We start from the raw sequence: 11,977 nt of genomic DNA on the forward strand, positions 1-11,977 counted from the left end.
TTTGCCATGTTGTTTCTACACTAGCCCTAAACGGACAAACTGCTCTACAGAGCACGTTTTGTAAATATGTTATCTCCTTTGGCAAAGTAGCAAAAACGTGACGACATCTTTGTGCTTCAAAAGGGAGGGGTGGAGTGAGCCGCCAGATGCCGCTAAATTACATACACTGGACCTTTAAGGAAACGTTTGCAACTCACCGCTAGATGCCGCTAAATTTCATACACTGGACCTTTAAGGAAACATATGCAACTCTTCTAAAACCATTGGGTCTCATTCACTAATAATTGCTTAGATTTTTCGTATTTATACGCACATTTGAACTTCTCACGGAAACGTTCCGCCTAATTCACAACACGTGCCTACGCACATGAATTTGTTCTTAACCTCGTCCTAATGTTAGTGAATTTGGAGTATTCTAAATGAGTGGTCGCGTGCACGAGTTTAGTTATTTGCATAAAACACACCCAGTCCGTCTTCTTATTAGGGATTTCCGGCTAACCTTTCCTTTACCACTGTTGTCACTTAAGTCAAAGATACTCCAGACAACCCCATGTGACGCTGTCTACGCAAGTAACTCCAAGTGTGCAGTCCGCAAAATCAGTTCATACACAATCAAACACCTTCTATACAGACATGCAGTTTACAGAGTCCTGGTTAGCCGGCTGTAAAAGCGCTGTTATTTAGAGAAACCTTGCAGCTCGAGCTATAGTCTAACCCAGCTTTTCTTTCTCTTTCATTGTATATGATGAAATAATTTAAAAATTAAACATACAACTAAGCGTAATTATAAATATAAATATATATTTAAAGTATATAACTAGGGTATTAGATAAAACATACAGTATACATTTAGTCATTTTGTCTTAGAGGGAGAGAGAGAAAAAGAGACTGGTGATTTTTGTATGTGTGCATTCAGCTGTTCCTATATTTTTTCTTATATTTAGAATATATATTTATTAATATATACAGTATTTGATCATGAAAACATTCGTACGCAGGTATTGCGCACAAATTTGTGCGTATGCATACTTAGAGAATGAGACCCATTATTTTGTATGCACAACAGACCAAGATGTTTTCCCATGAATTCCCATCAAGAATTTTTATAATAACTATTAAAATAACTTTTCCGATAACTATTGCGTCCACAGCAATGCGCAACAAGCTTGTACACAGCAGTTTCACATATTTAATGTGTGGACCCTTTAAAAATGGAATTGGCTTGCTTACGTTTTATTGATATTTTCTAAAATGTAAACAAAAATAATACATCTGAATATAGTTAGAGCTATTGTCCTTAGTGTAAAGAACCATTTAAGCTTGAAAATATAAAAATGTTAACAGAACGTTGAAAAATGACGTAAAAAAATAACGAAATGTGTGCTGTGCCACACTACTAATACTGCGAAGAGATCTAGCTGTGAAATTATTGTGAATAAAACAGCTCTCGACCAGTATCGTTAAGGACCATTTTATGATAGAATCATTTTCTCATATTTCACAGGACCTCAAGGCCAGTGTCTGTGCACCACAGTCAGTTTCAAGAGGATATTTTCCAGCTAGGCCCTTTCATGCTTTCAATGCACTGTTGACCTTAGATGTTCACACTGACTCTACTTGACAGAGATCTTCAGAAGATGAGAGAGATCATGAGGACTTTTATCCTCCAGAGGACAAGAGCAAATGGCAAGCACTGTGTGAGTATGTCTGTGCGTCTCAGAGCTTTGATCGGTCAAAACACAGAAGACTCTTCAAGACAAAAGACTGTATGTACAGGAAAATGCTGCAGTTTTCAGTAAAAGCTTTTTGCTTGAATCACTGGCAAACATTTCTTATTCTGATGTGGTCATTTATGAACTCTTTGAATTTGGCTGACATCAGCCGCCAGACAGAAATGTGATGACTTTGGCATAATTCCAGGCATAATTTTTTTTTTTTTTCATTTATTTATTTATCTGCATCTTTGGGGAACTGTGCTGAAATAAGTTAAACTTAATAAAGTTAAAATAGTACAATTAACATATTTTAAGTGCAATAACAAGTACTTTTGGTGCCACCATCCACAGGTCCAGGATAGAATATTTCTTAAAGAGTTGCTCAAACCATTAACATCATACTTGTACAAAGCCCATTTCACCAAAGACTGATGCCATAGCAACATGTGAGGCCTCTTTTCATCCCCAGCAGCCTGCTGGAGTAAAGATATATGGGGCTTTCAAATGACTGTAACGTTCTCAGGGCTGATGTGGGAGGGTCTGGTAGGACAGAGGTAGGAGGGAACATTTAGGGGCAAGTGGAGGAGAGAGTTGCTTTTAAGAAGAAGCATTTTGCCTGAGCACTTGCACTTGAGAACTATATAGCCGTAATGCTTCTCTTATTCTTATGTGAAAGCAGACCTTCGGTACAGTTATGAATATTTTCTGAAGTGATAAGCAAGTTTTTACGGAAATTTGTTGTTGTCTTTCTCGTGTTTTTGGATGACAGTGGGTGGGTTTGTGTGGGTGTAATATGTGACTTGAATATGGTGCATTTTGCGGTAATTAAAAGTGCTATAAAAAAATGACAGCTCATGTTCAGACCTGTCATGTGTCGGGGGTTGAAAACAGCAGCAATAACTTAATATTAACATGACAGCTTTCTTTATCACCCCATATGACAGAAAAATGACATTTTTATTTTAATGACATACGTTTTATTTTCAGATGTAGTTTTATTAATATTTTGAATTAATTGTTTTTAGTTTCCATGTTAATTTTGGTTTATTTTCATCTTATTTTTTGTTCAATGGTTATTTTTATATTGCTTGCTACATATAATTCTATATACAATCATTTTCATTTATTTCAGCTGTAGTTTCAATTTAGTTTTCTTTCATTTAATAGTTTTATGCCCTATTTCACAGGTAAGGCTTATAGGGCAAGTCCCTGACTAAAATGAATGCTTAAGCTATCTAAACTGTAAATAGCTTATACCAACATATCTTCAAATATATCAGTGCCATTGTTTTGTCTCAGGATGCACACCAGTAATGCTTTTTTCCAAGTCAGTTTTAGAAAAGAAACTTAAATATACTAATTAAATGAAGGCATAGTCATGGCTTAAAAGGCTGATTTTTATTTCAAACTATAAATATTTTAATAATTTTAGTTTTAATAAACCATTAGGTTAAGATAAATCTCACATGTGACTCCTAGTTTTAGTATGAATATTTTAATATAGACTTCCAATGAAGTTCTGGACCAAATTGTTATATCCACATAATTTCGTATCTCTATTCTGTTAATGTGCATAAACAACGTATACAAAGTGATTTAGTTCACCTTCAAAATGAAATTTATGTCATTATTTACACGCCCTCTTGCCATTTCAAACCAGTACGACTTTCTTTCTTCTGCAAAACGTAAAAGAAGATATTTTGAAAAATGTTGGTAAAGCCATTGGTCCCCATTGACTTGCATTGGTTTTGTGTCCATACAATAGAAGTCAATGGAGACCAGCAGTTTTTGGGTACCAACATTTCTCAAAATATCTTCTTTTGTGTTTTACATAAGAAAGAAAATCACACAGGTCAAGTTAATACTCAAATGAAACTGAAGGAGCAATAAAACTTCTCTCTGGAATGTCTCAAAACATTTTACACTGTTTCTCTCGCAGTGACTGTACTGAGTGGACAAACACACATGCACAAACACAAAAGAGCCAGAAAATAGATGATCACTAAAGAGAACCATATATAAGCGGACAAAGCACACACATACATAAGGGGTCACACACAGAGCTGTTGTTCAAGCTTGGATCCTGAGAGTTGGCTTCAGAGCAGGCAGTGTCCCGTCTGGCAGGAAGCACTCTGCTTTCTCAGGGACGTGATTGGAGTGGACAAATCATGCTGATTGTGTGGGAGAGAAACCCAGTGCTGCTCCCAAGATGAAGGCAGTGCGGGAGGCATCATCCAAGGAGACAGCCGTTCCTTCACCATTTCTTCTCCTGTGCTTTTTCATCCTTTCCCTGGCAGGTAAGTCAAGAAGAGCAAACTTTTCTACTGTATGCATTGAGAGAGAAAAGAGAGCACTGTGGGAAAAGTTTTTATAAAGAAAGAGAGAAAAGGTGAGTTTCATCCTTTTCTGTGTGTTGCGTTTGTGGGTGTCGGAATGACACGTATCACAAATAGAGCGATCAGTCAAGTAATGTAATTGGCAGTGAACACTTGGTGGAATTGTGAATACGAAAGAAGTGTTGTTGCTGGGGTTTTTTAAAGAAAGTGTCATGTTAAGAAAAATATGTTTAAGGATTAGGTTTCTGAAAAGCGAAAAATCTGTCATCATTCACTCACCCTCGTGTTTTTTCAAACCTGCATGACTTTCTTTCCTTCATTGTACACAAAATTTTGGAGGAATATTTACACTCTTATTTCCATACAATGATATTAGATGAGGACCAAAGGCTGTCAAGCTTTAAAAATCTGCCATAAGAAATAATCACAGAGAAAGTTCTCCATAAGATTCATGCAGTATATTCTGAATGTCTTCTGAATAAATCAGTTTGGATATAATTCCTGTTTTGTTCCACAAACGAAAGTCATAAGGATTTTAAAACACACTATAAAGTTTTTATTTGTTGGTGACCAATTCTAAGTAAAATGCAATGATTATAATGTTACAAAGATTATTCAAAACATTTAATTTTTAGAGAGTTGTGTGAGATGTAAAAACACTCATTCCAGGACATTTAGACGCTGTGGGTTGGCATAACATTATGGTTTCCTCATTTCATATATACAGTCATGTAGCCAGGAAAGGGAACAAATGTATAGGCATAAGAACATACTTTTCTCCCAGCGCTGTTGTGTACTGTGTACTGTGGTAGGCTTTGAGTAGCAGAATCACTGGGCCCCACTGTCTACATCCCCCCCATCCACAAAAGAGTATGTCTCTTGCACAGCTGCTTCTGATTGGAGGAGAGCAGGTCTACAATCCAAGCATTGTTAGCTAATGTTGGCATGACCCCAGCACTGAGAATTGTTGCCACAGCGATTGAGCCATGCCACGCTGACTCGCACTGCCATGGCAAATTGGGCAAATACATTTTGACTCACTATGGGGTATCCAAGCGAAATGAGCAGAAACTTGTATTGGAGCCGATAACTCATTGGCCTACGGAGAACTTGGGATTTAGTTTTAAAAAATAAAAAATAATACGATTAGTGAGGTTTATGCTTAAATGGATATTTCATCCAAAAATAAACATTCTGTCATCATTTAGTCACCCTCATGTCATTTCAAACCTTTATGACTTTCTTTCTTCTGCAGAACACAAAAGATGATATTTTGAAGAATGTTGATAATCAAACACCACTCACCCCCATTGACTTCCATTGTATGGACACAAAACCGCTCAAAATATCTTTTGTGTCCCACAGAAGAAAAAGTCAAACAGGTTTTGAATGACATGAGAGTGAATAAATGATGACAGATTTATTTCATAATGTGGTTTAGAGCAGATTGCATTAACAAGAATTACTTTTTGTGGAGTTTTAGGCAAGTTTACTTTGGTTACATTTTTGCCCCATGATGTTAATTTATACATATTAACTTGCTTTAATGTTTTTGTGTTTATCCAAACTGACAGTGCATTCAAAGTTCATTCATGTTATTTTATTTGTTATATTTATATTCATTGTTTGATAATAATTCTGGTGCTTATAATATAAACCAGCACTAAAATGGTTTCATTCTAATGTGTCTGTCTGTGTTTCTATGTATTTAGTTGTAGGTGCAGTAAACATCAGCTGTCCGTCTCCTCTAGTGCGAGGCACACTCGGAGGGTCCGCCCTGCTTTCTGTCACTTACACCAGCACCAGCTCTGACCAGCCTGTTATTAAGTGGCAGGTAAAGAGGGACAAACCCGTCACCGTGGTCCAGTCTATTGGCACAGACATCATTGGTAATCTGAGGCAAGAGTATCGTAGTAGAATCCTGTTGTTTGAGAATGGATCTCTGCTCCTGCATCAGCTGCAGCTCTCCGATGAGGGGCCCTATGAGGTGGAGATCTCCATCACTGATGACACCTTCACCGGAGAACGATACGTCAACCTCACTGTGGATGGTAAGGAGGGCACGCTGGATTTATCTGAAGTTGCATCCAGACACCTTAAAAACACTTCCAGCTCATTCAATAGCTTACTTTTAATAGCTATGTATTAAAGTGATAGTTCATCCAAAAATGAAAATTCTATCATTTACTTCACCCATGTCATTTCAAACCTGTATGACTTTTTGTTCTGAAAAACACGAAAGAAGATATTTTGAAGAATGTTGGTAACTAACTACAGTGGTTCCCATTGACTTGCACTGGTTTTGTGTCCCTACAATAGAAGTGAATGGGTACCGCCGTTGATCAGTTACTGAATAAAAAATATTATATATCGTGTTTTGCTGAAGAAAGAAAGCCATATCAAGAGGGTGAGAAAGTGATGAGAGAATTTTCATTTTTGGGTGAACGATCACTTTAATGTTGTATACATTGAATGTATGTCCATTTGAATACAGATGTAAATGTAGCTTTCTGTGCTGTTTTTCGATCAGTTCCAGTGTCCAGACCTCATGTGCATATGGCAGCATCATCTGTACTGGAGTTGACTGAATTTTTCATACTCAACTGTACTCACGACAGTGGCACTAAACCTACTTATAGCTGGCTTAAAGGCGGGAAGACTTTGACCAACGACTCACATCTTCTCCTGTCACATGACCAGAAGGTCCTGACCATTACACGTGTTGTGATGTCAGATGATGACATCTACAGCTGCAGAGTGGAGAACCCCATCAGCAGTATGAAGAGCATGCCTGTCAAACTCACTGTCTACAGTAAGTTATGTGACTCTATAAATAAAAAATCTAAACAAAAAACTATAGAATGTGCAACATTCATAAAAATACAAAAATAAACACTTCTCCATAGAATAATAGTTTATATAGATCATGGCTGGTTTAAGGTTGGATGCTCGGGTGAATTATTCCTTTAATTCTGGCTTGCTGTGAGTGTTTACAAAGGACTGACAGTGGAAAGTGTTTATGAACATAGTTTTGCTCTTGTGGAGCTCAGCTGACTAATCCTCTCCTATCTATTGCTTCACTTTCACAGTTGAACCCAGCAGGATTCAGCTTTCCCTCAGTATAGTCTACCCTTTAAAAAAGCCCCCAGGTTGCCACATTCATTCCAGTACTTAGTATTCCTGGCAACCCATGTCTAATGTTCCATTTAAGGTCTCCAGAGTGCTGTTGGTTTTTTCTGGAGAGAGAATGTGAAAGATCTCCTATGTCAACCTTTATTTCCCCCTTTTAAATTTTGCAGGACGGAGCTCCCTCTATATCATTCTCTCCACTGGAGGCATTTTCTTACTCATCACCTTGGTGACTGTGTGTGCCTGTTGGAAACCCTCCAAAAAGTACCAGCTTTATTGTCCTCCTTACACATTCTCTTTTATGGGTCTGAAGCAAGCAACTGTAAATCTTACCAAGTCTTACTTTTCTTGTAAAAATGATAGGAGGTTTCAAAGACCAGATAAAAACAAGACAAAAGCAAGTGAATAGCCAAAAAGTATGCTAGAAAAAAATTATGTGTTTGAATTTAGGCTTCTGTACTAAATGTATGTTACGTTGCATATTGTCTTTCGGTCATGCTCAATATAATGTTGCTTACTCAAATCTATCTGCAGAAAAAGGCAACAGCTTGGCAGAGAAAGCAGACCAAATGTATCAGACCATATCAATGGCAACAATGAGGGTAATATTATTTTAAAATACTATATTTTTAAGGTGCACACAGTATTTTTTTCAAAACGAAACTATAGTTTACATATACATAAATTGAATAATTTTGTACATGATAAATTCATTATGGAGGACTGTAATAGTGTGTTTCTTAAAGGGGCAGTTCACCCAAAAATGAAAATGATGTTTCTCTAGTTGTTTCAATCCTGTATACATTTTTTTGTTTGGTTGAACACAGAGAAAGATATCTGGACGAACGCTTGTAACCAAACAGTTCTCGGACCCTATTGACTACCATAGTAGTCTTTGAGGTAGTCAAAGACTAGTAGTCAAAAGTGCCCCATACAAACTATACAACTATACATTCTTCAAAATATCTTCTTTTGTGTTCAACAGAACAAAAAAATAGAAAGTATTTTTTCCAACTATGGCAGTCAATGGTGGCCAAGAACTGTTTGGTTATAAGCATTCTTCCAAATATCTTTCTCTGTGTTCATCAGAACAAAGAAACTCGAAGGTGAGTAAATAATGACAGAATTTTTATTTTTGGGTGATACCTTTAAACGACCAGATGGTTAAGAAAACCTTTGGTCAGTGCGAGTCCAATACGATATATTAGAAATAAAATTCTGAGTGAACCTTTAAGATTTTCTATTATTGTATTTCATCATACAATACAGAGGATTTTTTATGCATTCCCTTTGAATTAACCCTAGAATATTCTCTTTGTAGTAGTTGATATTGTTCCTGCCAGAAATTACCATAATCGCCGAAACCCTGGACTATATGTTCTCAAAGAAACTGTAAGAAACTATTCCTATTTTTGTTATGCTTTGTCTCATAGTTGTTGACAGTGTGGAGGTCAAATGAATCTCTCCTTTTTTCAGGATTTCCATGAGGGAGCAGACGAGTCATCTTGTAATTATATCAACCCTATTGACACCCTCAGTCCACCCTGTTATCCCAGCATGGCTTCCCCTTCTGCTCATTCTTCAGATGCCTACATGTCTTCAGGAAGAAGATACCCTCGCACTCCTGTTCCATCTCCACCATCAACCCCTCATCCGACTTCTACTCCTCCCCTCTCCGGTCCCCCACACCTGGGAAGCTTAATGCAAAAGCCCCACCCTCCAAGAGCAAGCCCCCCACCTCCACACGCAGAGGACCTTCCCGCTGAACAGGAGAACAATATTCTCCACCACCACAGTTTACCGCGATGAGAAATATAATTGGATGTAGGATGTCAAGGATAATTATGAGTAGGGTTTGTATTTTTATGAGGAAATCGTAATCATTTTAAAAGTAAATATTAGTATTTTATGCTTTCCAGGAGCTATAAGTTAAAAAATTAGTTACAGTAAAGAACTAATTACCCACATTAGATGCTGTGTTGGATAAAATAATTGTTTTTAATACTTAAGGCAATATACCTTTCACCTGTCATTTTTAGGCCTATTGTACATCTTGTTTCTCTACTTCAACATTAAAAGTTTTTTTCATATAAAAACAGTTGACTTATAACTGTGTTTTTGCAGAGACGTTTAAGGGGGCCGGTGCTCAAAGTATAAAAGGGGCACATGGAACAAGGCTTTAAATATGGCTGTGCTCAAAACATCAATACAGCAATACTGTATATCGCGATGCATTCCTTGCTGATACGTGTATCAATACGGATGCTTCTGTAATTGATAAAGCAGCAAATGCCATGATGATGCCGTTTTGAAAAAGAAACAGAACAGAAAAGACCATTCTAATGTTTAAAAGTTTTAAAATATTTTAGTTGCACCTATTAACAAGTCTGGGATTAGAAATTTAAAGGCAGAGTAGATCATTTGGAAAATGCTAACGTTTGCCTGCTAGCAGTGCAGTCTTATCCCTCTAGCGAATCACCATCCAAAGCCACGCCTCCTCCAAAACACATGAGCGCACAGACCAGAAGCTTCCAGTGAAGTCATGTCACATTCACCGGTGAGAAAACATTACAGTACAATGTGAATTACATTACTACAATAACGAACATCTCCAGGTACCTGCTCTCTGTCCGCCATTGTCCCGCTGCCTGCACATGAGCGCGCTGATGACGTATGATGTCTGCGTGAACAGGGTGCGCAGTGGGATGCAAAATACTCTGACTGAAAATGTACACATGACGTATCATTTCCCTCGGACCTAGGGCAGTAATTGGTCCAACGTTTTTTGACCCTACGCCTTTCACAGATGATATATAATTATAAAAATACCAATGTTTCGCTTTACTTATTGACTGCTATCAGGATGTTAAGAGACTTCCAACCAGCATGACAAAAAAAACGTTTCTGGACAGGATTGCCTACTCTGCCTTTAAGTGAATAAAGTTGTCCAAAAACCTTAAAGGCATAGTTCACCCAAAAATGAAAATTCTCTCATCATTTACTTATTATTCCAAACCTGTGTAAATGTTTTTATTCTGCTGAACACAACAAAAGATATTTGGAAGAATGCCAGTAACCAAACAGATCTCATCCCCCATTTACTGCCATGGTAGGGAAAATAAATACTATGGGAGTCAATGGGGGATGAGATCTGTCTAGTTACTGACATTCCTCCAAATATCTTAGCTGATGTTGAGAGGGCTGCTGGGGATGTTGTTGTCTTTGCTGTAGTAGAAAACATAGTTTTGTCATATTCAAAATATAATTCTGTTCTAACCCTCTTCTGCATTTTTTTAAATGATAATGATAATAAAAACAGCGTTGATAAGTATAATTCGGAGCATGAGAAAATCAGAATAAGGCCATGTTCAGACCTGACTTCTTTTCGAAGCTGCTAGCGTCCATTTTACATTATAATCCTATGTAATAAACCGTGTTTTCAAAAAAAAGTGCTGAGCGCTTTTATTAAACGCCAGCGCCGGCGTCTTCTTCTGCAGCTCAGAGCGTCTTTTGAGGTTGAAAAAAAGTTACACTTTTCTGAAAAAGACGCCCTACTCAAGCTCCCTTTTCACAGCAAACCAATGATAGAGACCTGTCGTTTCCATAACAACAGGAACGTGATTGGTCGAGAAGGCTCAAGCTCGAAAAAATTCAATAGCGGCCGAAACGCCCGTTGGAGGATAGTTTTGTACAAATGTAAGTTTAATTTTCACTTTCAGCAACTTCTGATTGCATTTCTAGCGAGAAATTAGTTTTATAGTGTTTAAATATGTGATAAGGTATTGCAAGACCCTCTCTGTTTATAATTCAAATACACTTCCGTTACGCTGCCTACCTGTTTCTCTGGGCTGCCTTCGTGCACAGACGCTGCCTCCGAAGTCATGGCGTCCGGCTGCTATTTGTGACCAAACGCTGCCAGCGTTTTGTTTTACTAAAAAAATGAAGTAAAGTCTGAACACGCCTAAGCCCGTTTTACCAGTGTTTTGAAGGCACTCTACTGTAAATAATGTAATAATAATTTTAGTCAAATAATATAAAAAGACCAGAAGCCTTGACGCCCGTGAAACTTTTCTCTCCCAAACAGCAAACATCGATTCAAGAAGTGAACAAGCACCTATGTTTATATATTGCTGTGTGTAGAAGTAACATTAGCTGCAGCTAACGTCACGTCTGTTCAGCCGTGCATGCTCTCTTCACGGCGTTCTTGTGAAATACTACTACTTATAATAATAATAAATATACTAATAAGTAAACAAGCACACTGCTCTCCTGAAAACACCACTTACCCGGCAGCCGCGAACAGTAAGTAACGTTAGGCTATCCTGGAAATGCGCTAATCTATTGAAGGCGTCTTAACGTGAGGAGTCCTCCCAGATGAGGTCGTCATGTGAAAGGTCATCACGTGAGTCATTTATTTAGGGTTAAATTATTATTATTAATTTTACTAATAGTTAGATTAAACAGACCTTCACAAAATGGCCTTTAATTACAAAAAATATATTTTTTTGCCTTGACAAAAGGGCACTTTCGGCATTATGGGACAAAGAGGCAGGTGCTCAAGCACCCTCCGCCCCCCCAACCCCTGCACGTGCCTGAAGAGATGTGAAGTCACTCGTGAAGCAGATAAAAGAGACCGCAGTCTCAGCGAGAATTTACACAATTTCACCACTAGAGGCTCCCATTTCACAATCAATAATCCTCACGTGTCATTCACAGCGTAGAGCCAAAATGGCGAGAAGGGTCTCGCTGCAGACCAGATGCACTCTCGGCCGCGCATGCGCACTCAGACACATGCAC

General features: G+C 37.9%; 1 protein-coding gene across 2 annotated transcripts; it reads left to right on the plus strand.

Annotated features, from left to right (window-relative positions):
- The first annotated feature begins 3,791 nt into the window (after positions 1–3,791).
- Positions 3,792–9,279, plus strand: hepacama (hepatic and glial cell adhesion molecule a). 2 transcript variants are annotated; one of them, XM_057351223.1, is made up of 8 exons: positions 3,792–4,012; positions 5,764–5,885; positions 6,009–6,102; positions 6,582–6,863; positions 7,351–7,444; positions 7,715–7,782; positions 8,502–8,572; positions 8,657–9,279. In XM_057351223.1, the coding sequence occupies exons 1-8, from the start codon at positions 3,925–3,927 to the stop codon at positions 8,987–8,989; spliced, it is 1,152 nt and encodes a 383-aa protein (XP_057207206.1). In that variant the 5' UTR covers positions 3,792–3,924; the 3' UTR covers positions 8,990–9,279. The 2 variants fall into 2 exon arrangements, with proteins under 2 accessions (XP_057207206.1, XP_057207205.1); XM_057351222.1 differs by having other exon boundaries at positions 3,793–4,012; positions 5,764–6,102.
- Positions 9,280–11,977: the final 2,698 nt, after the last annotated feature.

The sequence above is a fragment of the Triplophysa rosa genome, linkage group LG14, assembly GCF_024868665.1.
Source record: "Triplophysa rosa linkage group LG14, Trosa_1v2, whole genome shotgun sequence".
NCBI lineage: Eukaryota > Metazoa > Chordata > Actinopteri > Cypriniformes > Nemacheilidae > Triplophysa > Triplophysa rosa.